The 25,145-nt window shown below is 43.3% G+C and overlaps 1 protein-coding gene across 7 annotated transcripts in view; it reads left to right on the forward strand.

Moving 5' to 3' along the window:
• The window catches only part of FOXP4 (forkhead box P4), a 144,304-nt gene that overhangs the window by 105,930 nt on the left and 13,229 nt on the right, over window positions 1-25,145 (forward strand). For all 7 annotated transcript variants that reach the window (XM_053393117.1, XM_053393115.1, XM_053393114.1 and 4 more), the window contains 7 exons: window positions 1,998-2,202; window positions 3,858-3,962; window positions 6,858-6,945; window positions 10,056-10,139; window positions 12,572-12,773; window positions 12,884-12,960; window positions 16,843-16,944. In XM_053393117.1, the coding sequence (XP_053249092.1) occupies window positions 1,998-2,202; window positions 3,858-3,962; window positions 6,858-6,945; window positions 10,056-10,139; window positions 12,572-12,773; window positions 12,884-12,960; window positions 16,843-16,944 (863 nt within the window). The remainder of the gene's footprint in view (window positions 1-1,997; window positions 2,203-3,857; window positions 3,963-6,857; window positions 6,946-10,055; window positions 10,140-12,571; window positions 12,774-12,883; window positions 12,961-16,842; window positions 16,945-25,145) is intronic.

A 25,145-nucleotide genomic window follows, 5' to 3' on the forward strand; every position in this document is an offset into this window, starting at 1 on the left:
GATGCATAAGCAAAGTAGCTTCACTTTATGCAGACACCTTATGCCCCTCTCTTCCAGAGAGGGAGTCCTTGAGGAAAGCGGCAGAGTCTAGACTGATATATTCAGCCTAGTTCATGCTAAATGGGGTCTTTGAACATCGTGAATTGGTAGGGACAGGCAGTGGCAAGGCATGTGGTGGTGGGCAAGCTGAAAGCAACGCTCAGGTTTTGCCAGTAAGTGCCCCCACCCCCGCTTACCTTGGCCATGGCAGCAGGAGTTAGCCGAGTACTGCTTTCACCCCGCTCCCTTCACTCCCCAACCCCCCACCCCGTTCAAGCCTATTAAGTTCCATATTCAAATGTCCAAGGGTCTCTTTATTTGTTTGGAATGGAAACCAGAAGACGTTTGGACACACACTCACTTGAAATTTCAGTCTGGCATCCTGGATTCATTTGACTTTGCTGGTCAGAACTGAGTCTATGCCCATCCTTTGGGGAAGGATATTGACTCACTAGTAAGGCACATGCTTTTGCATGAAGAAGGTTCCAGGTTCAATCTCTGGTATCTCCGGGTAGAGCTGGGAGGGATCTTGTCTGAAATCCTGACGAGCTACTGCTGGTTAGTAAACAAGCAAGCATGCAGGTACACAGATTGAAAATCACAGCAGCTTCACTCTTCACCAGGTTCTGCTACTGCCATTCTACCCTGAGCTAAGCCATGGTTTGGCTTAGTTTTAAATACAAACGCAAGACTGTGGTTTGTCTCACTCCAAACAAACTACAAACATTAAGCTAAGAACAAGCCCTTGATCAGTGGCGTAGCGTGGGGGGTGCAGGGGGGGGCCGGCCGCACCGGGCGCAACATCTGGGGGTTAGGGTTAGGGGGCACAAATCCACAGGTTAGGGGGCGCAAATTACTTGCCTTGCCCTGGGTGCTGACAACCCACGCTACGCCACTGCCCTTGATACAGCTTGTTTGGAATGAGACAAATCGTGGGCCTGGGTTCACACTTAACACTTAGCCAAACTATGGCATAGCTCTGGGTAGTGGTGCAATAGCAGGACTGAGAGAGGAGGAAAATGGCTGTGATTTTTGCTCTCTCTACCCATACACTTGCTTGTTCACACTTAGCCTTGATTTGGTGTTATGTGTGAACCAGGCTGATAAAAGGCAATTTCCTAGGTTCCTGTGAGTAACTGAATGCAAATATGTAATTGGGCAGCTAATTTTTAAGAGTTACATTCTGAAAAGCATTGTAGCTGCTGCTGTGCCTAAACGTCAGTATTTTTACCTATCTAAAAAGACAGTGTGATCATCTAGCTAGCCAAATCAAGATAAGAATGAATGCATTCTATGGCATGAAATCCATATATTGCCAGAACCACTTGTGGTGCATACCAGGCATGCCAAAACAAAACCACCCTCTGGCTTAGTTTTTCTTCTCTGTATAAGTGGTATAAATATCCAGCCTCAGCATCAGGGATGGGTAAAGGCAGTCAGTTGTTGGCAGTGCGTTGGAGGACTGCTATCCAATTTCTAGTGGGCCACATACTGCTGAGATGGTGGACTAGTGTGCCTGACTTTTGAGCAAAAGTCATTTTTATAGTATTAAGCAAGGATTTCTAATACAGATTAGTTATGTCTTTAACTGTTAAGAAACGCTTCAATAAAATTGTAATTTTAAATAATTAATTTAAAACTTGTAATGGCCATGGAGATTCTAGACCATGTAAGACTGAAGTAATTCCATGTCTGCTCTAAAAGACACTAAGTTCTGTTTGATTTCCAGATGCCACAATTAATAGTGTTGCATAAATAGTCATTGAGGAGAGCTCTCAGTAGCCGGGAGACTCAATTAGCTCTTTTGTCAACAAACTAAACACAGAAGCCACACCTTTCATGGATTTTTTGGGCTCATTTTAGCGTGGGTTCTGCAGATTTGTGATTCTTAAATCCTTCTTTAAAAAATCTTTTCCTCTTTCTGCTGCTCCTTCCTGCTCTCTCCAACATGTGTGAAGCTGTGTGTCCCTCAGACCTTCAGCAGCTATGGAAAGAGGTTACTGCTACTCAGCCTGTAGAAGACAGTATCAAGCAAGAGGGACTTGACCTCAGCACCAACACCTCCAATTCTACCTCGTTTTCGGCCGCCAAGGTCTCTCCTCCAATTTCCCACCACCCTCTTCCCAATGGACAGAACGCCATGCTCACACAAAGGAGGGACAGGTAGAAACTTTATGCGGTCCTTTGAAATATGGAATGGATAATTTGTTAAGGATATAGAATTTATCTCAAAGGACGGGGTAAAATTCTACACATGATTGGGAGAGACTAGTATTTTCTATCGTGTTCAGACCTTGAACTTCTACTGTTTGGCGCAGTGTTGGCTTACCAGATATGGAGTCAAATTTGTGATTGTACCTGCCTTCAGTGGCAAATGGAACTTATTAAGTCACAATAGGAGGGATTGGCCATGTGGAAATTTGCCACTTCAATTCAGACCCAATGAATTACAATTTAGGCTCAATGAACAAATTATATGTGAATCTTGCTAGCCATTGGAGAATGGCTACATGACTGTCTTCCCAAACATTTGTGTATAATGGCCCCATTGCTGTTGTGGAGACTATGCTGACTCAGTTGCTTTTTTTTAATGGCACTGGTGCAGTCACAGCCTTTAGTTTTTCAGTTTACCCCAAGGGCCAAATAAGAGTTCATAATAGTCATTCATGTCAGGGAAATGGCTTAGATGCTGTACTGTTTGGGAGTATCCAGTAAAGAGCTTTCCACTCTGATGCTTTGACACCCTAGGAGACAGCTCAGGATCTAACAAGATCCTTCATATAGGCAGAGACTCTTACCCTTGGGACAGTCCCATGCTAATCAGATGAAGGCAGCTGTGCTAAGTACACAGTCCATAGGTCTGCCAGCCTTGTGGGCTATCAAGAATAAGCAAGAAACATAGCATAGATGCACTGCAGAGATAAGGAAGTTCTGCATCAAGTAGAAGCAGACTAGCAATCTATATTAAAATCTAATAAAGCAAACCCATCAATGGATTAAAACAAACAATCTCATTAAAATCCACTAAAAGTCAAAGGAAACAGGATTATTTACTTGAGTGTCTAAAGCTAGCAGAGTAGGTATCAGAAGAAAGGTTACAGGGAGAGAGTTCCACAAATGAGGCGCCAACACCAAGACAGCTCTGGTAACTACCCAAGTTGACTTGGAAGATGAAGGAACCTATAACCTGACATCCTATGAAGCTTTTACTAATGTGGCAGGTTCACAGGGGAGCAGGCGGCCCTTTCATATATTGTGGTCCCAGACCTTTTAAAGCCTTATAGCTCAGAACCAGCACTTGAATTATGTTTGGAAATAAATTTGGAGACCATGAAGCTCTTTTGGTACTGGTGATACATCTTCCTCTGCATCTGTGTTTGAAACCAACTGCAGTTTCTGTGCATTCTTCATAGGCAGTCCCACACATAGCACTTTATAGTAATCTAACCTTGATGAAACCAGGGTATGGATAACTGTAGGCAGTGCACATTTTTTTTAAGAAGAGTTGCATCTAGCATACCAAGAAGATAGTTAAAAAGTATTTTGTGCCACACCTGAAAACCTAAAATATGAACTGAGGATGAATTCTGCTGGTCTGCATCTGCAACTATGGTTCTGGCAGCCCAGGCTAGATTCGCAGTTAACTGGGTGGAGACAACATCTGCTCAATGAAGGGAGTATACATGAGCATGTCCGATCCCTTTAAAGTGCCATGTGTGGTTGTTCCTTCAGCCAACAAAGCAAATGAACTATACAAAGCTAGAGCTGCTATTCCATAATAATGCTTTTTTTGTTTTCCTTTACCCCCTCCTTTGCAGCTCTTCTCATGAGGAGACTCCTGGCTCTCACCCTCTGTATGGACATGGAGAGTGCAAGTGGCCTGGTTGTGAAACCCTCTGTGAGGACTTGGGACAGTTTGTCAAGTAGGTGACTTCCTTATGTGCAAGGTATACTCATGCTGCTGTGTTCTTTGGCCTAACCTGTACTTAATATTCTTCCTGTATTTTCTCACACCATAGACCAAGCTTCCTCAGCCTCGGCCCTCCACATGTTTTGAGACTACAATTCCCATCATCCCTGACCACTGGTCCTGCTAGCTAGGGATCATGGGAGTTGTAGGCCAAAAACATCTGGAGGGCCAAGGTTGAGGAAGCCTGCCATAGACCTCAAAAAGGAAAAGTCCTGCTTTAACTGTTTTTGATGATGTGCAGTGAAGCCCAAAGATCAGTCTGTTGCTTTTTGGCCCTGGGGATGGTTTCCTCAGATTCTAGATATATTTTCCCTCTAAATCAGTTATTAGTGAGCTTTGATACTTCAGAAAATATAATTTGTGTCTGTAGAACAGGTACATGGTAGCTTTTGATAGTCTAGAAGCACCACCATGCCAGCCCCCTAGAGCCATTCTAGCATCACTACTTTTAGAAAAATTGAGTACAGTACTTCCACACCAGTTTTTCCTTCTGTGAAATGGAGCTAGACCCTTCTAGGCTTCTTCTCCGAAACAGAGCTATATCACTGTTATAGACCTTCGGTAAGAACCGGGAAGTTTTTAAAGGCTGCCAGGCACTGTGGGGTATATAGGAAGAGTGGGAGAGACTCTGCTAGAGAGAAAGAGGCTGACTGGGACCTACCGTAATGACAAGGCTTTGGAGGAGAGAGGAGACAGACCACTAAAGTTTATAGCTCGCCCATGTTAGGAAGAAGAAAAGGGGGGCGGGTGGGGAGAACTAGAGAGAAACAGATGGCAGCGCGGCAGCCTGCTGACACCGCTTGTGGGCTCTGTCACTGACTGATTAACTCCGCTGTCTAAGAGCCCTCTGCTAGCGTCAGGGTCAAACAAATTGTTTTCACGCTTCGTCAGAGGTTTACTTAATTAGTTCATTTGCAATTAGATCTCTTTGTAGCCAAGATTTTTAGCAAAGACATCAGATGAAACTGACGGGTTTTCTTTTCTTGCTTGTTCGGGTTCCCCCCTCCCCCCAATGCCTTTCTTGCTACACATGCTTCCCACCCCGTCCACATACGCACATGCCGCTCCTCATTCTCGGGCCCCCTCCACCTCCCACCCCACTGCCTCCAAACAGAATGTTGTGAAGGTTGAAAATGACGTTTGGGAGGACTGGAGACGGTCAGAAGCACAGCCTGTGTGCCTGATCTGTGTGTGTATGTGTTCTGTGAAATGAACATTTTAGAAAAACTTGCCACCCCACCCCCACCCTGGCCTTCAGCTACCGAAGGATCACTGTTAACGAGCCAACAGGTGCCAACTGCAACAGACTTAAGGCAGATGGGCAGGGAACTCGCATACTCCTTCAAAGCCTAACTTAGCCTTTTTCATGTGGCCAGGAGGAGGCCAAAAGGGAGAATTGATTCCACCTGTGCTACCATATGTAACTGACTGGTCCGAAAGGAGCCTCCTAACATTAGACAGCCATATCCTGCTTCCCCTAACTGGGAAGTCTTGACACAGCTTAAAATAGTAAGGAAACATTGCATGGAATGTTGTTCAATAGCGAAACTAAGGCTCTTAGAGTAAAATGAATTTAATTCCCTGCACTACCTTTAGTTCATTGGCTGACATTAAGAAAGCTTACATTCATTCGCCTGTTAACGGTACAAGCTTTGAAATGGAATATAAAGTCCAGGCCTGTTTCGGTTTTGTTAAATTTTGTATGACAAAAGGCTATGCTGCTTCAGTTAGGGACCGGAACTTGGCAGCAGATGGAGGGTGGCTTGCTGAGGCAAAGTTGTGAACCTACAGTGAAGAGGCTCTTGGAATTCATAAAGGAAAATGCATTTTCTGTCCTTATAATCCATCTCTCCTGAATGAAGAAAAATCTCTGGAAAATTGGTAGACTTACGAGTGTTGAGCTCTTTTTCCGACTGATTTGTAAGCCTGTCACTTTGCCTTTCTGTGGTTCAGGATCTCCAACTGACTCTTTGGTTGACTTGTCTCTCTTCAGACTCTAGGGCAGCCTTCCCTAACTAGATGTCCTCTATGTCTTCTAGATCTTTTGGACTGTGACTTATCTCTGACCATTATCCATGCTGGTTGGGGCGGATGGGACTAGTAGTCCAAAACATCTGTAGGGAATCAAGTTTGAGATGACTGCTGTAAGTTGTGTAACCTGCTGTGTATATATGTACAGGGTGAGTCTTTTGAAAGAGGCCCCGTGGAACATGTGTACTCTGTATCCACAGGGCCTCTTTTAAAGAACTCACCCTGTATATGTAGCACCAGTGTGGTACAGCAGACAAGGTGGTAGACTTAAATCAGAAAACCTTTGGCTCAAATCCCCACTCAGCAGTGATACTGACTAGGGGGGGATTCAGCCTTGCACTCTTCCAGTCGTTCCGTCTGTGCAAGCATTTCAGCTTGCCAGTTGGAACGATTCCCCATCTCCTCCCCCCATGTGCTGTTCTGGGGGATCTCCTCCTGCCCTGAGCCATTTTCAAGGGGGAGAGGAGGAAGTCCTTGAACTGATGGGCCTGGTTAGGTACATTTCACCCTAGGTCATGGTCTATGCACAAGCCACTCTTTCTCAGGCTAGCTATCTGATGATAAAATTGAATAACCTGTTGATGAACAGGATAAAAATGAGATAGATAAGATAGCAGACATGTTGCATAGCACAGCCAGTGTATTAAAGAATCTTAATAAAGGGGTAAACATTGTCAAGGGAGTTCTGGTTGTCCAGAACTATGTTAATTCTTTCCTCCTCCTCCTCCTCCTCCTCCTCCTCCTCCTCCTCCTCCTCCTCTTCTTCTTCTTCTTCTTCTTCTTCTTCTTCTTCTAAAAAAATGTTTTCTGTTTTTAGACACCTCAATACAGAACATGCACTTGATGACCGGAGCACAGCTCAGTGTCGAGTTCAAATGCAAGTGGTACAGCAGCTGGAAATACAGGTGAGTGTAAATATATGCAGTGAACCTTATTCAGTCCCATCTGTATTCAAGCCAAAATCCTTGAACAGAGCAAAGTCAGTAAGCTGTTTAATTTGGGATCTTGTGTACCTAAGGGATGGATTTTGGAGTTGTTGTTTTTTACATTGGTTTAAGGCTTCCTTCACCTTTTTGGCTCTAAGGATCCAGGTCCTTTATCAGGATTGGCCTCATGGGCCAAATTTGACAGGTAAGCAGGGTTGCCCATCTGTTAAGCACATGACCATCGCATGATTGACATACAGGCTGTCAGATCTACCTGGCAAAATCCCTTGTGGGGCTCCCAAGTGTCCCCTGCTGCTATGAAAAGCCCAGGAAAGAATGCAGGCTCTGCTCCACTCCCAAGTTTCAAGTTGCCTTAGACATGGCAACCTTAGGATCAGAGGCAGGTCATGAATGACCATAGTATTCATTTCTCCTGTCTTCTGTTATGCTGATAGGCATCTATTTCCACCCATCAGAGTGGTGGAGAGGGCCTCAGACATATGAGTCAATCATAAACGGCTCCAGCAGTTCCTACTGAAATTTGCAAGAATTGTAAAAATTGGATGCCCAAGGGTGTAAACAGCCTTTCTTCCATAACCTAGGACTTTATTCTGTGATTACAGAGCTGAACAACTTGCAGGAATGTCACCAAAGGAGTTCTTGACTTTATGAGACCAGCACTGGACTTAGAGGAGCTATGTGGATGATTCTAGAAGCAGAAGCCGTGCATCACCTGCTGCTGCTGGGGAACATCCAGTAATACAAAACATCTGATGTGATGTCACTGTGCTTTGAGTTTCCTCACCCCCCCCCCATTACAACTGATGAAGAGGAGGAGCTGGGAAACTTGAGGCATGGTGGCATCACACCACGTGCCTTATATTAATGGATGCTACCAGGGGTGAGAGGAAGTGATGCACTGCTGCTGATCTGAGTGGAAGCCAAATTCCTCCTGTAACATTTAGTTTGGAGCTGAGAGAAATTGTAAACACAAGGAGGAGGCAACATTGGTAAATTAGAAGAGTATGGATTTTGCATATAAGCGATACCTATAAATGTTTGCATAGGGTGCAGGAACAGGTAAAGCAGCATGTAATCTGTGATAAATGATTATTGCATAGGATGGAATATAAATTGGGAATGGCATTTGGTTTCCCATTCCTTACTTCCAGCTCATTTTCAGAAACAGCCAGCACTGATGCTTGCTTGATGGACTCTGAAGGGAATGGGCAGGGGGTTCTTTTTATCCATGTTGCTAGATTGTATATATACGAAGCAGTGCAGGGATGAAAGGAGCAGCATTCTCTGGAACATGAATCTCCACAGCAGCAGGATTAGTGAAAAAGGAAGGAGTGTGCCAAGGAGCGAGGCGGCTATAACACAAAGCGCAAGTAGTCTCTGTTGGAAGCTAAACTAAGTCAGTAGTTGCAGATGGGGTGCCTCGAAGAGAATGCAGCAGACATGCAAAAAGAGGAGAGAAAAGGAAGGAGTGCAACACTCAAAGAGCAGAGTGAAGATAGTTACACAGCCTGAGTCAAACCGTGTGATTCTACCCTGTTCCCAAGCACTCTCTAAAGCAAAAGGTTGAAAACAATTACTAGCGCTTAAAGAAGGGAATGTGGGGGAGAGAATCCTTGAAGAGAGCAGAAAGCTCCATGCGTGAAAAGAAGAAGCTGCCACCAGAGTTCCCAATTATAAAGTTTTCACTACAGAGCTCCTGCTGCGTCGGCAGCAAGAGTGTCTACATCATGAGAGTGGATCTGTCAGCTCTAATGAGAGCCACGACAGTGCCTGAGCGTCCTTGCGTCAGAGTCTCTCAAACTTCCAGCAAACTCCACTCTGGCTGCTTCCTTTAACTCCTGCCTCACTGGCCCCCTCTCTTTTTTTTTTAGTTTTGGGGATGGTTTCAAGACCTGGTGGGAGAGGAGAGAAATGCCCTCTCTGGGTGTGTCCTAGATTCTGTATAGGGGCCCATCAGGTCAGGAGGAACTGAGGCAAAGTTTGAGGGGAGCACTCAGAAAGGGAAGGTGACACAAAGGGAGATGGTGTCAGATCCCATTGCTTCTGCAGCACTCAAACTCTCTCCCTGTGCCACAGCGAATATTTCACCCTTCTCCGCACACTGAGAAATAAACACACACCCCAGGAGCATGCAATTAAAGCAATGTTGCACATCTGGAGAGATGGATGGGCAGGTGAGTGGGTGGGTTGAAAAAGGCATGGTGGGAGTGATAGATGGATGAGAGGAAGTAGTGTAGAGAGGGAAGAGATTAGAAACATGAGCAAGTGATGAGGTGAGGGAAAACCATAGAAGCAAAGGATGTTGAGAGGAGGTGACTAATATGATAGAGTGCCAAAAGGAAAGATGGTAGAAGTGATCTAGCAGCTTCACATGGGGCAGAAGGATCCTGATGCCTGGGATAGGGAGAGAAGCCATCCCATTTAATACCATGGTGGATGAAAAGGACGAGAACTGGGTGAAAACGCAGTGAATGAAATGGAGGGGGGTTTCATAATGTGAGGTTCCATTTTTCAGCAGCTTTTTCTGCTTCTGTTCACCCACATCTGATTCCTTTACATCAAGGTCACTGGCACTCCTATGTTACTGCACAGTGGATGTACCAGAGTATCAAAAAACCACCACACATCCTGATCTTGATATCCAATAGGAAAAGGCAGCTCTTTAGAGGCTTGGAAATGTGATACTCCAACCAGATTCATGGCTCTCAGGAGTATTCAGTGTTACTAGGGAATTAGGGAAGCTGGCAGCTTTTCTCTTCCAGGAGTGCTCTATGAAGGCAGCACAGCACAGCAAGAGCTAAAGGGAACAGCCCAGTGCTGTCACAATACTGCATGTAGGAAGTGTTAGTCAAAAGAAGAGAATGGCATGTTCACACTGATGTTGAATGGAGCAAGCAAAACGAGGTGTGTGTGATCCCTGCTGATGTAGAGGGAACCATTCAAGGGCATGATTATTGATGGAACACTTAACTGGACCACCTTTCTAAATAAGTTGGCCAAGTGAATTGACCACTAATGGGGAAAAGCTTCCTCAAAACAAATGACTTCTTGTTTGGTTTTCTTTGCAGCTAGCTAAGGAGAGTGAGCGTCTCCAGGCGATGATGGCCCACCTCCATATGAGACCTTCAGAGCCAAAGCCGTTCAGTCAGCCTGTAAGCAATGCTCAGCTTGTTCCTCACCTTTACGCTCTAACTTTCTTTTCTAATAGGGATTGCCACCTCAAGCCTCAGGCCCATATTGTCCTGCCAGAGTCACTCAGGTCTGAAGCAACCCTGGCTGTGACATTTCTTGGCTCACAGTAACGGGAACTATTTCCTACGAGTTCCTTTGAACCACTAGGCTCCTAGTAGATGGCATGATGGTGTGAGGAAGCCAAGGTATACCTACACTCCATTGAAACTCCTAAACTGATGATTACCAATTTTCCACCCTTGCGGAATCCTCCCTTTTACTACAACCCAAACATTGTTTACTTGAGCTTCACTTTCCACAGTCACAGCCATAGAGGGTCATGTAATATCATAATGCCTGCCAGATACTGCCCATGAACCACCAGGTAGCTATCCCTTCTTTATAATAACAATACCCTTCCTCTATCTGTTTCTCCAAGTCCTCTTTTACACTTTGTACTTGCATTTCACAGAGGCATAACTCAAACTGTATAAGCTGAGTAATCTCCTTGAGAGAGGAACCTGTCCTCTTGGACTCTGTGAATTGTCATGCATGTTATTATTTTATTATTTATTACATTTATATACCACCCTTCATCTGAAGATCTCAGCGCGGTTCACAACATGCATGCATACTGATGGTGCTATAGAAATACAAACAACCATAGGTACCTGTGCTGGCCCTTTTTGCAGGCAGGTAGAATCACTCGTTCTCACAACATCAAGCCAGACTGAGACAACCTCCCAGAGGCAGCAGTTCACAGAGCATGCCCAGATAGCCCAAGCTGCTATTGTACACAAGGAGTGAAGCAAGGGGATTGGGATAAGACAGGTTGTGCCCAGGCCATCCTTGCATTCACATTGCGCAGTTTAGAAAGCCAGCTGTGTAGAAAGACCACACTACTTGTGTCAGTCCTGCAAACTGCATAGACATAGGCTGAAAAGTGCTGTTTGGAAGTGCTGAAACAGCACACCAAATTCTGAAATCAAAGCTGATACAAACATACCCTAGTGTCCTCTACCCTGCAGGGTGTGTTACTGGCTCCTTCCTGACCTATTTCCTTATGTGCTGCCTTATTGGCCATTCTAAGGTGTTTGAGACCCACATCTATCTCAGGAAAAGCAGCTGGTGACATCTATGCTCTCTTGAGGTTCTAGTTCACATCTGTGCGTGTGAGACCCTCTTGGAAGAACTTGCATCAATGATAAAAATATGTGTTTCCCCTCTGTGGTTTCTGAAAGTCCCTCCTGTTCACGAGAAGGGAGGTGGCCATGGTTACAGTTTTGAGGAAGGAAGAGAGAGAAAGTAGATGCATATCACTGAATTACATTCCGAACCCCAAGAGCTCACTGACATCTGCAGTGCTTCAATATATGGTTGTATAAGCTGACCTGATTTTTTTTTACTCGTGAAATGATTGCAATCCTCTTTCTTGGCAAGAGATGAAATTTTACATGGATGCTGTTGATCTTCAAAAGATAATGATTATCTGTCAGTGTTAGAATATGACTTTAGATAATGGTACTGATGAACTACTGGGAATTGTGCTGTATCCTGGGACAGCATTGCTCCAATTTGCTAATGAGACACTTGTGGCAATGCCACAATGTTTTTAAAATGAAATCCACAACTACCTGATCACCTTCATGAAATGAGCAGATAATTAATTTCCCCCCCAAGTTAAGCTGCAGTTTAGACAATCTCATTGGAAGTGGTGTAGCATAGTAGCTAAGAGTGCACACTTTCAGCCAGGAAGCCCTTAGCTCAAATCTTGCCTAAGCCATGAGCTCACTAATGGTCTCCACCTGCGCATGCTTGCTTGCTTCTAAATAAACATTCATAGACTTGGACCATGTTTGGATTTATGCAAGCCACTATCTTGTAATTTCAGCCCCCGTCTGCAGTACAGGTGGTAAATTGTGCTAGCTGTAACTGAAAACTGTTCCTCCTAAAGTTTGGCTTCCCATTTGCTTTGAAAAAACGGCTACAGACAAGAATTATGGATTAGTTTTTTTATTAAAAAAACTGAGCAAGGGAGGAATACTTTATATTGTACTAGATGGTCATCTGGTTCTTTCACATTTCTAACAACTGGCTTTGATGTAGCTAGTAAAGAGTTTCAGGTTTCATTCACGTTTGCAGAGTATGATCTGATTTCTCATCCACATCGAGCCCTTCTATTGTAGTTGATGAGTCTCAAGTGCTTATCTGAGGTGCCTGTTTCAATCTTTGCTGCTGAATTGATTAGTAGACCCTCAGTGGTGTGCCTCTGCCTTTCACCCAACCTCTATATCTTCATTGATAGAAGTTGAGCAGCCATGTGCTATGTCCATATAGAAAACTGTTGCTTACCCAGACACCTCTCTGTCTCCTGGGTTGATTCTAATAATAGTTTGTCATCCTTTTTGAGCAGCTGAACCTGGTTTCCAGTGCCACCCTCTCCAAGAGCACTTCTGATACCTTCCCTGATGGATTACCTCATCCCCCCACCTCTGCTACTGCACCCATTACTCCATTGCGGCAGGGCCCTTCTGTCATCAGCTCATCCACTTTACACAATGTAGGGCCTATTCGCAGGAGGAACTCAGACAAGTTCTGCACGCCAATCTCCTCAGGTGAGAGCAGCTGGGGAAACTGCAGCTGCAACTTTGTTTGGGTTGAATTGTGTGTTTCTTAGACTGAATTGTGTGCTACTTTTCTTCATAACTTTCTTTCTTCCCCCTAGAACTTGCGCAGAATCATGAGTTTTACAAAAATGCAGATGTCCGCCCCCCCTTCACATACGCCTCGCTTATCCGGCAGGTGAGAAATTCCTTATTTTGGAGAAATGTACAAGTGTGCCAGAAAGGCCTGGAACAGGCAGCAGTTGTTCACACTCACCTTGAATGTTGCTTGTGACAAGTGGCTCAGGTTGCTAATGGTACATTCTAGACATTACCTTCTTATGCTGCCTTTGGAAATGGAATTTGAGTCAGTGGCTGGGGTGTAAATCTGGCAATTGGGAAACCTGGATTCATTGTGGTCTTGAGCTATTGTGGTTTTTTTCACCCAACCATGCCTTTCACAGTTAACACTAGACATTCTAGCACTGCAGGTAAATGGATAGGCACATAATTCTCTCTGTAGTTTGTTTTGTGTAGAAGTCAAAGGGCTAGAGACTAAGACTTTAGGCTATATCTACAGCCATCACTGCTGTATCTTGTGACCTCGGTGCCTCTTTGTCCTTTACATGATCATTATTTCCTCAAGAGTTCAAAGCAGCTTAGTTCTATTACAGAGTCTCTGACTTGGTGCTTTTCTGGTCCCCTGGGTGAAAGATACATTAGCTATAAATGGAGTGAGGATGGGGAGTTTTCAGCAACAGAAATGGCAGTGATGGCTTCAACTTGAAACAATAAGATTTTGCCACCCCACTGTTTTCAGGGATTTTATAAACTTGCTCAACAAGGTATTTTTGAAGTCATTACTACAGAATCACCTTGTGGTTAATAACTCAAATCTCCATTTTAAATGAGATGGTTGGGATTTTTTTTGACCAATACCATTTCCTGAATATTAGCCTTTGTGAGGAGAAAAATAGAATCTGCATGTATCAGTGCTATTTCATGGGTTGTTTGCTGCCACACTTGATATTTGAATTATTTGCACCCTGCCTCATGCATGTAGGAGCAATGTTCACGGTGGGCTTTACAGTGTTTCTGGCTTCCAGGGTATAACATAACTACTAATGTTTCCTGTTGTGTCAGAGTATTAGCAGTAGAGTTTGTCAAGATCAGCCTTAGTGGTCCATAACAACTGAAATCTCTTTTCAGCCTTAGCTTTCAGGCACAGCAGGTGGGACTTTACTGTGTCAGTTTCTTGGATGAACTGCAACCTTCTGTTTCCAGAGCTGCCAACAGCATATCTTTGACAAAGAATAAATTCCCTGGGGAGGATGGCTTCTATTGCTCCCTAGTGGTGCTGTATTGTGTGGGCATTCCCCGCCTTCCAGTTAATTGAAGTAGGCTCTGTAAGTTAGCGTGCAGGCTACGATATTGTTCTGTGGATCTCACCTACACCCTTATTCTCCTTTGGCTAAAAATATGCCTTCATTGTCCATGTAAAAATATACTTTAGAAGAGATGCTAAGATCTGCTTGCTGGCACTGGTCTTTTAAAGCCCTGGCTCCTGGAATTCATTCCTTTTGATTCAGCTCTTTGAGCTTAACCTCCCTGGAGTAGCTGAGATCTAGGAAACTCTTCCAAGAGCAAACAGTAGTTGGTGTTTTCAGACACAATATCACCTCCATTAGCCAGGCCAAAGTGTGGGAATGAGTGCCTTTGTGCTTATCTTACCTCCCTCCCTCCTACAGCATCACACACCCTTCTGCATGCAGTGTTTTGTTTAAGAACGCTGGATCAGACCAAATGGCTGGGATCAGACAGGTGCTCCTGGAATACTTACAAAATGGGACATGATAGAGCATTATCTGCTGTTTTTTGCTTTCACCATCTAGTAATCAGAAGTTCACTACCTCTACATTTGAGTTTTGCTTTTAGCTACCATGGTTAATATTCAACACACATAGTATTTGGCATGCTCAGGTTTTATTAGTGGTGTGTATATGTGATTATTCTTTTTGTAATAAATAATTTTATAGGCTTTGTACATACTTATTCCTTAACTTCCAAGTTTTTGGCTGTACCATGGCCAATACCCATTGGTATCCCACCCGTGAATTTGTCTGATCTTTGGAAAGTTCATTTTAAGGGTTTTTTTAAGCCCTTAAACTGGTTAAGGTGTTGCCTTGTAATCTACCACTTATGAACTTCATTGGATCATGTCAAGATCTAGTCTATGTACCTCCATTATGCTCTCTTTTTTATTCACTAATGGTTACCAAGTATGGTACACCCACCCTTCATGTGGATGCAAATGGTGCCTGAATTATTCTCTGAGTAAAGTTAGCAAACAGCAGGCCCAGCCAGTTATCTGCTTTCAGTTCAGATAAGAATGAAGAGGGGCTGGAGTGGACCAGTTTCAGGTAGAAATTGTCGATCTTACTCTACTGGGATCAGGATTCCAATGTTCAAGTCTAGTTCAGTAAGGAATGTTTTGAGTGCATTCTAGCTAATTTGTCCAGATTTGATCTGGTGCAATTCCTGGTTTGCAGCAATGGTTACTGTGCTTTACTCACTCACTAAATTAATTCAACTTTTATGCATTTTGAAAGCGATACTTTAGCACTGATTTTACTTTCCATCCATTGTAACCTGGAACACTTCTTTCCAATTAACTGTGAGATGGGTAGAGTAGTCGAAATCAATGGTTTGTCTGGGCTAGTACTTACTAGAGCTTCTAATCAGTCAGGTGTACTGTATGTGAAATAGGGTGTCACTGCATTTGCATAAGGGTATGTCCTGCTAAATGAAAATATCTCAAGACTATTTTAGCATATTCTTTAGGCAGTAATACTGATCTGCAGAGATATGTCATATCTAAAAATGACATAAAAATTCACCTAAGTAGAAAAAGAAACAATTTTCATAGAATCTTGCATATCAGGTCCCAGAATCTGTTTCAGAAGTCTCTTTAAGGCCTTAGAGCCAGTTATTACCCATGACTATGCTTCTCTGCACCTGTAGACTTGACTGAAGTAGATCTTTGAGCATGCACAGCAGGGGTGGGGAACCATTTTCAGCTTGAGAGCTGAATTTCCTTCTGGGCAACTTTCAAGGTCTGTGATGGCCAGTGGTTGGAAGGGCCTGAGGCAACAGTGGGCAAAGCAGTGAATGTGAATTTTACATTTGAACAACAGGCTAGTTTCTACACTTCTCTATCTGCAGCCAGATGATGATGATGATGATGATGATGATGATAATAATAATAATAATAATAATAATAATTAAAAAATGCATATCTAAAAACATAATAAAAACATCATGCATTAAAAAGCTCCTGATACAGGACTGCCTTCAGATGTCTTCTAGACAAGCAAAATATTATCAGAGTTCAAAGACACATTCGCACCAGGCAAAAATACTCAAGGTGGATGTGAAGCAAGGCTAGTGAGAACTGTGGCCTGCGGAGGGGTCTGGCTTGGGAGAGTCACAAGGGCACCCTTTACATTCAGGCCTGAGGTTCTCTGTTCCTCTGCTGCTAAGCTTGCTTCAGTTCATTTAGCCTAAGAGGTAGAGCATTTGAATTATGAGAGTAATGCTTCTGCACCTCCTTTTTATATTTGAGGACTAGCTATTCAGTCCATAATATATTTCATTCCTGGCTTTTTTGGGGGGGGTCTATAATCTTGGGTAGGTAATTATTTTGCAACATATCTGGCTTCTCCTGTATATTTAATAAAGGCTATGTTTGGGCTGATTCACACATTCATACACTCTCAAAGCCTTATGACTCAGTTACTTGAGTCTCAATTTATGAACTGTCTTCACTAAAAATGCATTGTTTCGGAGTAACCTTGTACAGCTATTTTTAGTGTTGGATCTGTGGTGGCTGTTTCATGCATGTTGGTCCCCATCTGATGTTGTAATCCTCAAGTGGATGTCCTAAATTCAGATCTTTGAAATGTGTAGTTGAAAAGCAGAGCAGCATCTTCTCATATGTCTTCATAATGGTTTGCCTAGGGCTGGTGGTAAGAACTTATGGGACTGATGTCTGTGAGTAACTTTTTCTCACCTTTCAATGCAGGCTATCCTTGAGACACCCGACAGGCAGCTAACATTGAATGAAATCTACAATTGGTTCACACGGATGTTTGCCTACTTCAGGAGAAACACAGCTACCTGGAAGGTAAAGCTTAGACTGGGATTTTAATGCAGCTTTAGTGCCAACACACTTCTTAATATGGAACTGGGTCTCAACTTGGAGGACCTGCTAAATAATTTCATGTCCCAAATGTTTTTGGTGGAAGAGGTTCTTAAATAAGTGGGAGCAGGGAGCTCTTATTAAGCAACTACATGTGTCCATGTTTGATCTGTATCCTGGCTGCATCCTGGTTATGGACATGACACTGGGAAACATGAAGAAGTTAATGAACTAAGGCATTTACTGTGTCAACATTCTGCTAAAGATTCTGTTCTGGAGTGGTACAACAAGGCCACTTCAGAATAGATATTCTGCATGTTCTTACTTCTTTTTAGAATTGGAGAGGAAGGATTATTCATTAGTTTATGACACCAGGCTGCAGACTCATGTTTCAGTTTTCCACTCCACTTAGCATTACACAGAACGTTTGGTGCTTGGATACTATGGTAAAGGCAGCATCCGCAAAGAAATATACACTGCCTTTTGTAATATACTCTGTGTACCTAAGGATGGATTCAGATGAAAGAGGTGGCTAAAACAAAGTGTGAGTTGCTTGCACGTTCTACTTTCCCTCCTTTTGACTTATTTCTCCTATGCAGTGGTACCTCGGGTTAAGTACTTAATTCGTTCCGGAGGTCCGTACTTAACCTAAAACTGTTCTTAACCTGAAGCACCACTTTAGCTAATGGGGCCTCCTGCTGCTGCTGTGCCGCCGGAGCACGATTTCTGTTCTCATCCTGAAGCAAAGTTCTTAACCTGAAGCACTATTTCTGGGTTAACGGAGTCTGTAACCTGAAGCGTATGTAACCCAAGGTACCACTGTACCTGTAGTGAGATGTGTAAGTTCCCCATATCTTTGGGAACTTGCCACTGGCAAGGTGGGCAGGTCGCTTCATTGGATATGACTTGAAGGGCGGGGGGAAGTAGCGGAATGAGTCATTCTTATCTCCTTCACACACCCCCATCCTTTTTGTGCTGCTTTCAGTAATTGTGATGTGACTGTGAGACTTTCAGGGAAAGGAGCTGGGACCAATGGATGCAAACCTTCTGAAAGTAGGGAGTACTAGTAGCGAGGAATATCTAACATCCCTCCATCTCCATTGCTTTCTTCCTAGGCCCTGCGGTTGTAGCTCGCTCTGGTGAGAGAGCTGTGGGTACTTGGCACAATTGACAAATTGAGAATTTAGCTTAAAATGTGTCAAACTGCCTGGGTGGTAAAACAAGCCAGGGAACTATATTCCTTCTCTTAGAAGAATCTGTTTCAGCCCTCTGAGGTGGAGGCAGTGATGTGTGGGTGGGTGACAACAGCATGTGACCAATCTGTTCCGTTATAAGGCTGCAGAAATAGGTCTGTGCTGGCATGCACGTGGCTTGTCTACAGGAAAAGCAGAAGGGGAGTTAGAGATTCTAGAAATAGAAAATAAGGTTAATGATAACCCGGGGGCTGGTATCTCACTGCATGTGGCAAATAGATGATGCCTTAGCCAAGCTAGCGACGATTCAGGCTGGCTTTTCAGAGCATTGGGATGCAGATGGTCTCCTGATAGGGAAGATTGTGTGTGAGCTGCTAATACTCAACTTTCAACCTTGGGGAAGAAGAACATGAGGAGGCAACTTAATCTTTGTAACAGAAAACAATCTTGCACATGAAAAGGGGCTAACAGAAGCGCCACCCAGTCTCCTGTCTGGTTCAGATTCCCTATAGGATGTTAGCTGTCAGTTGGTGTTTCTGTCTTCCCATCTGTAAAATGGCACAACAAGAAGGGGCCGGTTTCCTCTGTTACATTCACATATATGTAATAATGCAGTAGGCCCATGACCCTAACTGAGGTCTTGATTACTGCTATAATCATAATCTTGATTTGTCTGTCTCGGTCTCTCTCCTTTTCACCATAATGTATAACTCTCTAGGCAGTTGTCAGTCCATCACTGTAAAGGCATTGTGTGGGAAACAATGGGGAAGGGTCATAGCTTAGTGCTAGAGCACATGCTTTGCATAGAGAAAGTCTCAGATTCAATACTTTTGAGGTAGGGACGAGAGAGCCTTTCAGAAACCTTTCAGAGAGCCTTTCAGAAACCACTGCCAGCTAGTGAAGTCCATACTGAGCAAGCTGGACCAATAGCCTCACTTGTATAAAGGAGCTACTTCTTTGAATATTTCTAAACCAGAGAATGAGCATACCTCCCCTACTGTGTACTGGAGGCACAGGCTCTGGATATGCAGGTGCCGATGCTTGCTCTTGGAATCAAGTCCAACTCCCTTTGCTTGTATTTTTTCCCTGAAGAATTCAATTTTAGCAAAAGCGTACATCCTTAAAATGTGTCTGTGCCCGTGTGTGCTTTCATCATGTGAAGGTGGTCCTGACGTTTGTCCTGATTCAAAGCTTGGCCTATTACTGTCCACTCTCTCTGAATACACTGATCCATTCCTTGCTCATGTGTTCAGTGAGATCTTGAAAGCAGAAGAAGTAATTCCAGAAGAGATACAAAAGTGAGGGAGGGTGAGAGAAAGGATAGAAGGACTATCTCCAGAGTAGAGCGGTGTGTGTTGTGTTCCTGCAGCTGGGCATCTCTGCCTTTCAGCTGGAGGCCTGATAAGATTCTGTCTTCCAGACATGACATAATTCTGCCAGTGTCACATGCAAGCCCTGATACAATCACTCCCTCAGACGGGAAGCAAGAGTCATTGTGTAACCGTCAAACTCTTGATAACGGCCAAGCAGAGCTTGCTGCCCATTAAGCAAACACAAGTCTGAGACTAGCAAGTTATTTTCTGTGAGTGAAAAGGGGGTTATGGCATCAACCATGTAGGAAGTGAGTGAACTTATTTGGATCAATTCATAGAGAAATGCTGAAAGTACTAAGTCACCTATTAACGTCCTTGGGGAAGGGTAGCTGTATGTGGTAGTGCATGTGCTTTTCAATGAAGAAGTCCCAAGTTTATGGAATCTTCACTGAAGAGATACCAGGGAGCAGGGCAAGAAAATGCCTCTTCCTCCATTTCTGTTGTGTTCCTTCCCAAGGGAGACTACGCCAGGCTTTGTCCATTGTTGCCTGTGACTGTTCCTGATTACATAGCAGCCTATACCCTAGCTTCTGGGGAACAAACTCAGAGAAAAATTATTTATCTGCTTGCTTACTTACTATATTTATGTAGCCACCCCATAACAGGCATTTTCTAGGTGGCTCATAAAGGGGGGGGAATACAATATTCAAGTACAACATAAAACAAATTAAATTATTTTCAAAAATTGAAACCGTTAAAAACAATTTTAAACCTCAAATTTAAAACTGAGAGACCAAAACAATGAAGTTTTAAAGACCTGGAAAGATATTCAGCTGGCACCGAAAAACCCATAAAGATGCCATCGGGTGCACCTGTCCAGGATGGCTATTCCATAACTGGGGTGCTGGTACTGAAAAGACCCTGTCCTAAATACTTGAAAGCAATGTTTTTTGTCATCCTTCATCTGCTTAATTTGTGAGGCCTTGGCATGTCTGCAAAACTGGCAAACAGGCTGGTTTCAGAAAACAAATCTTAAAGCCCCAGGCAAAGGGGAAAGAAGTCAAAACTCTTTTTTGTTGCTGCCTCTTCTTTTCTCGTACTGCCTGAACAAGGAAGAAGAAACAGAAGGAAGGTCCTTTGTGCAGCTTGTTGGCTACCTTTCCCTATATATATATATATATATATATATATATATATATATACACACACACACACACACACACACACACACACACACATACACAAACATACATGTACAAATGTGACACACACCCCAACAAGCATATAAACAAATGATACCAAGGTCTGGGCTAGAATCTAAGGACAAAACTACTTGGAGGAGACTACTAGGAAGAGACTGAGTGCCTACTTAAGCATGATAAACATGATAGGTGCTTAGTGCTTGGCACATTTAAGTAGATGTTGGTTTTTGCTTTTCTTTGGTGTGCTTTTCAATGCATCTAATCCCTGAAAGAAACAAAGCAGCTGTGGTGCCCATGGCTGATGTCCCACATTATGGCACCCTGGAGAAATTGTGCAATTGCTCTGGAAGTTGGCATATCATCACAGAGGAAAGATGTCAAACTTGCACACAACCTGGTACCTTTATTTGTTCTCGTCCATTTTCCTCCATTTTGTGAGTTTGTGCTAAAATATTGAATTAGATGCATGTGGAGTTCCTATGGCTTTGGTGGTCCAGTTCTCCTCGATGTATTGCCATTCCAGTTCTTCTTGCTTAGTTAGGTAGCCCTTGTGGGTTGATGCTTTTCCATGGATGCACAACTCAAAGCACACTAAGAACCACTGTTACATTTTAGCAGTGCAAGAGGATTGCATTGGACGTCCAGTGTAGCAAAACCCTGTTGTTGTAATCCTAACCTATTGGTATTCTTCTTAAGATGTTCATATATTCCACCCTCATGCATTGATGGGGGGAGCTGGGCTGTGACCAGCACCCACACGTTTGGCCATCATGTAAAGTGGTCCTATAAACATAAAGCATCTGCATGCATGAGGAGCGATCCTGATTGACCCAGGATCTCAGTGTAAGTGGAGGCACTCTGTGCGCACAGGCTGATGCATGCATAGGACTACTTTACGCATGGGTAGAACATGTGGTGTGAGCCAGCAGCAGGGCCACCAGCCCAATCCTGCTCTCTGTGAATATGCGAAGGGTGAGTTATATGAGCCCTGCTTTTGTTAACCCACTTTTTCTCTATATAGACTATAGTGCACACATTCGCCTCTCTGCATCGTTGTCACTGATAGCCCTGCCTGTTTTCCGTTCCCCTCGCTGTGGTGGTCCACAGCCCTTTCTGTCATTACTGTCCTCTCTTTTACTTAACCCAGAGTTTTCTCTGTTCCCCATCTCAGTTAGCCATTTTTCCTCTCCACACCCCACAGCATATGCTTGCTTGCTCACTCTCTCTTCTCACTGCAAAGCAGCAGGTGTCCCTGTTCCCTCCAACGGTTATGCCCCTTTTTGTTTCTCTCTCCTTTCCACAGGTCTCCTGACACACGGATCTGTTACTTCCCTTTCTCTGTTTCCGCTGCTATTGGTCTCACTTCACCACTATCTCTAGTACCCTCTTTTTGCACCCTTTCTAGCACAATCCTATAGATATCTACTCAGAAGTAAATCCCACAGAGTTTAATAGGGCTTACTCCTAGGCAAGGGAGTGTAGGATTGCAGACTGTCCCTTTATACGCTCTGTTTCTACCCCCACCCTTATCTCTTCTTCTGCCTTGCTAAACCCAGCAAGAATACCTAAGGCATTCATTTTCTCAGCAGTTCACACATTAAGTGCCTTTCCATATATTATTTGGCAGCAAACCTGGGTTAGCAACTAAGTGTTTGTGATAGGGAGTTGGAGCCAATCCTAGCTTTCTGCTGTGTTTAGTGATATGATACATGCATTTACAAACAAGTATTTGGCTCATTTGCTCATTACATTTTTAGAGGTATGCATTTCGACGTGTAAATCTGCCTTGAGGGGGTCTTATAGGCAGGAAACCATTGAACATGGTGATCTGGTTGCAACAGGCTGCTAAAGCTTTGCGGTCGATTTGGCTGTAGAGTTTGATTCTAGGGAAATGAAAAGCTATGTAGAATATATGCAGGTATCTTCCTGGACTTCTCTGCTGGAGGGCCAAAAACAGGCAGGGTGGGTACTACAGTTGGCTGACAGCCCTGCTTAGGTTGTGCAGCTCTATCTAGCAACAGAAGGAATAGAATATCCTAGCTCACTATCTATAAAAGCCCTGGATTTTGTTTGTCATTCATTTCTGGAGCTTCTCTCCCTCCTTTATTTAGTTGCCACTCAGCTGAGGAAAAAGGTCCCTTCATTTCTGGTTAACATAAGCTGTGCCTGCGCTCATGTAACAAATCACTGTAAGCTCTGATTCTAGGGGTTTGCTCGCCACATCATCCGTAGATGGAGACAGATAGTTAACCTATTCAAGTGCAAAATGAGAGACTTGAAAGAATATTCACTCCAGCTTCTTCAAGAATTATATAATCTTAGTCACTAGAGTCTGGAAAACAATTATTAGCTGACACCTAGTCAATTCACCTGCCAGAGGACGAATTTTTCCTACTATGTAATTATTTACAATACAACAAATTTCAGCTATAATAGCTTATGCTATGCTGTAATCGCATTCTCAAAACACCAGATAGGAAAGTGCTTGAGGGAATACAACCGCTGTGAAATTTTCAAGCAGCATGTGATGTCTTTAACTATTATGCCAACAGCACACAGCCTTGTGCTTTTATGTTTTCTTACAGTTTTAGAGTGCAGGTATATGAGAGTGCTTGCTTGCAACTGTACTCAAAGCTCGGTAGGCAGATATATTTGTATACTGCTATATCCAAACCTATCCCTCTTTTGGACTTCTGTCCTGTCCTTTTCCCTAGTGGGCAAGTTATGGCTGCTTTAAAACACACACACACACACACACACACACACACACGAAAGTAAATATATTTTGCATAAGATAAATAAAAATGTGTTGGTAACAAAATGAAATATCAGCTCATTCTTCACAGTTATCATGCTACCTGCCTCTTGCATTTCATCACAGGAGTCCAATGGACACTTGTAAAAGGGATGTTGATTGCACCAGAGATGGAGTACTTCTAGAATTTTCCTGTCCAGAGGACATAAAGTCTTCTGTTTCATAGTTGTGTGGTGTCATTTAAATAATTATATGTAAAGTCTTCCTTAATACAGTCGTGGACTATGTGAACTTCAAAATGTCTTCTAGGGTGAGTGGACATGGGGCAGAAGACCAAAAGTGAGCAGGGACCCCACAAAATCTTCAGTACTGTTGAATATGTCCCCCAAAGCCTTAGGGGGAGAATATCCCCCTTCATGCATTCACCATGGAGAGGCGGCTCCACATGATCAAGAGGCAGTGGGGCTACATTGCATTAGGCATGGGTGTCTGCAGTGCAGAAAGCCATATATGTAGATCTCTATGCATTCTGTGGAACCCTGACCCATGTCAGAACACCAAGAAGCCTACATGTGTACAGGTCTATATAAGTAGATTTCCCTTTTGCAGACATCCACATCAAACATTTGGTTGTGACAAGAAATCTCTGTGACAGCACTACTGCCCCTTGATCACGTATGAAGGGGGCTTATGTTAGGCAAACAATATGAAATTGCTCAGAAATGGAATATTCAAAGAGAGAACCTTACATGTGGACACATTTGTCTCTTAAGTCACTTATCATAAATTATCTCTTCAGCAAACAGATGAACTCTCCTCCTCTTCTCTGCTACCTTCAAAAGAAAATGTTAGCCCTCCAGCTCACAGACAGTCTGTCAAGGCTAAAACCACTATAGTACCTTACTATAGGTGCTATAGTGGTTTTACTACACTATAGCACCAGGCGCACTAGTTTGCTCCACCTAACATTTTTAGAGGGAAATGTGGCTGGGTTGTAAAATATTTCTGGGTTTGAACATGGAAATTTCTGGTTTTAAAAAAAACCTTTGGCAGCTGGTGCCCCATAGTAGTATTAGTGCACACAATATCCCACACCTGACCTGTCAATCTCTGCCTGCCTGGAGTACCCCTGGTTTGAGGTGAATTTTTCAAGATCACTATCATCCTTATTCTACTTAAGGTTCTCTTGGTTTTAAGCAATATGCCATGCTGATTGTCAAAGTATATAAAGGGCAGTATTTGTCCAGGATAACTATACAATGAACACAGCAGGGTTTTTAACACTAGGAAAATCTGGGTTATGTGGAGAAAAATAAGTAAATGTAACAGCAGGTAATTTAAAAGGTGGTGGTCCACCCCCCCAAGAGTAACTTAGTATGGTCTTGAAAGAAATCTACTCTGACTGTAATGTCCTTTAGTACCCTGTCATATTCAATTATATGGCCAAAAGGCTGATTCCTCTTAAGAACGGTAAAGGTTGAAAACACATACAAACACACCAATATGTGCATGCTTAATGTTCCTCTCTCACACAAACATTTAAAATGATGTGTATTTTAAATTATATTTTATTGTAAACCACTTGGAGGGTATTTACAGCGCAGCAGTATACAAATTTTGTTAAATAAATAAATGAACAACTCCTTTCCGCACAAACATATTTGTACAGAGAACCAGGCAGGTTCCCCAAATGTTAGCTTAGTTGTAGACCAGGCCTACAGAA

The sequence above is a fragment of the Podarcis raffonei genome, chromosome 6 (genome assembly GCF_027172205.1).
Source record: "Podarcis raffonei isolate rPodRaf1 chromosome 6, rPodRaf1.pri, whole genome shotgun sequence".
Classification (NCBI taxonomy): Eukaryota; Metazoa; Chordata; class Lepidosauria; order Squamata; family Lacertidae; genus Podarcis; species Podarcis raffonei.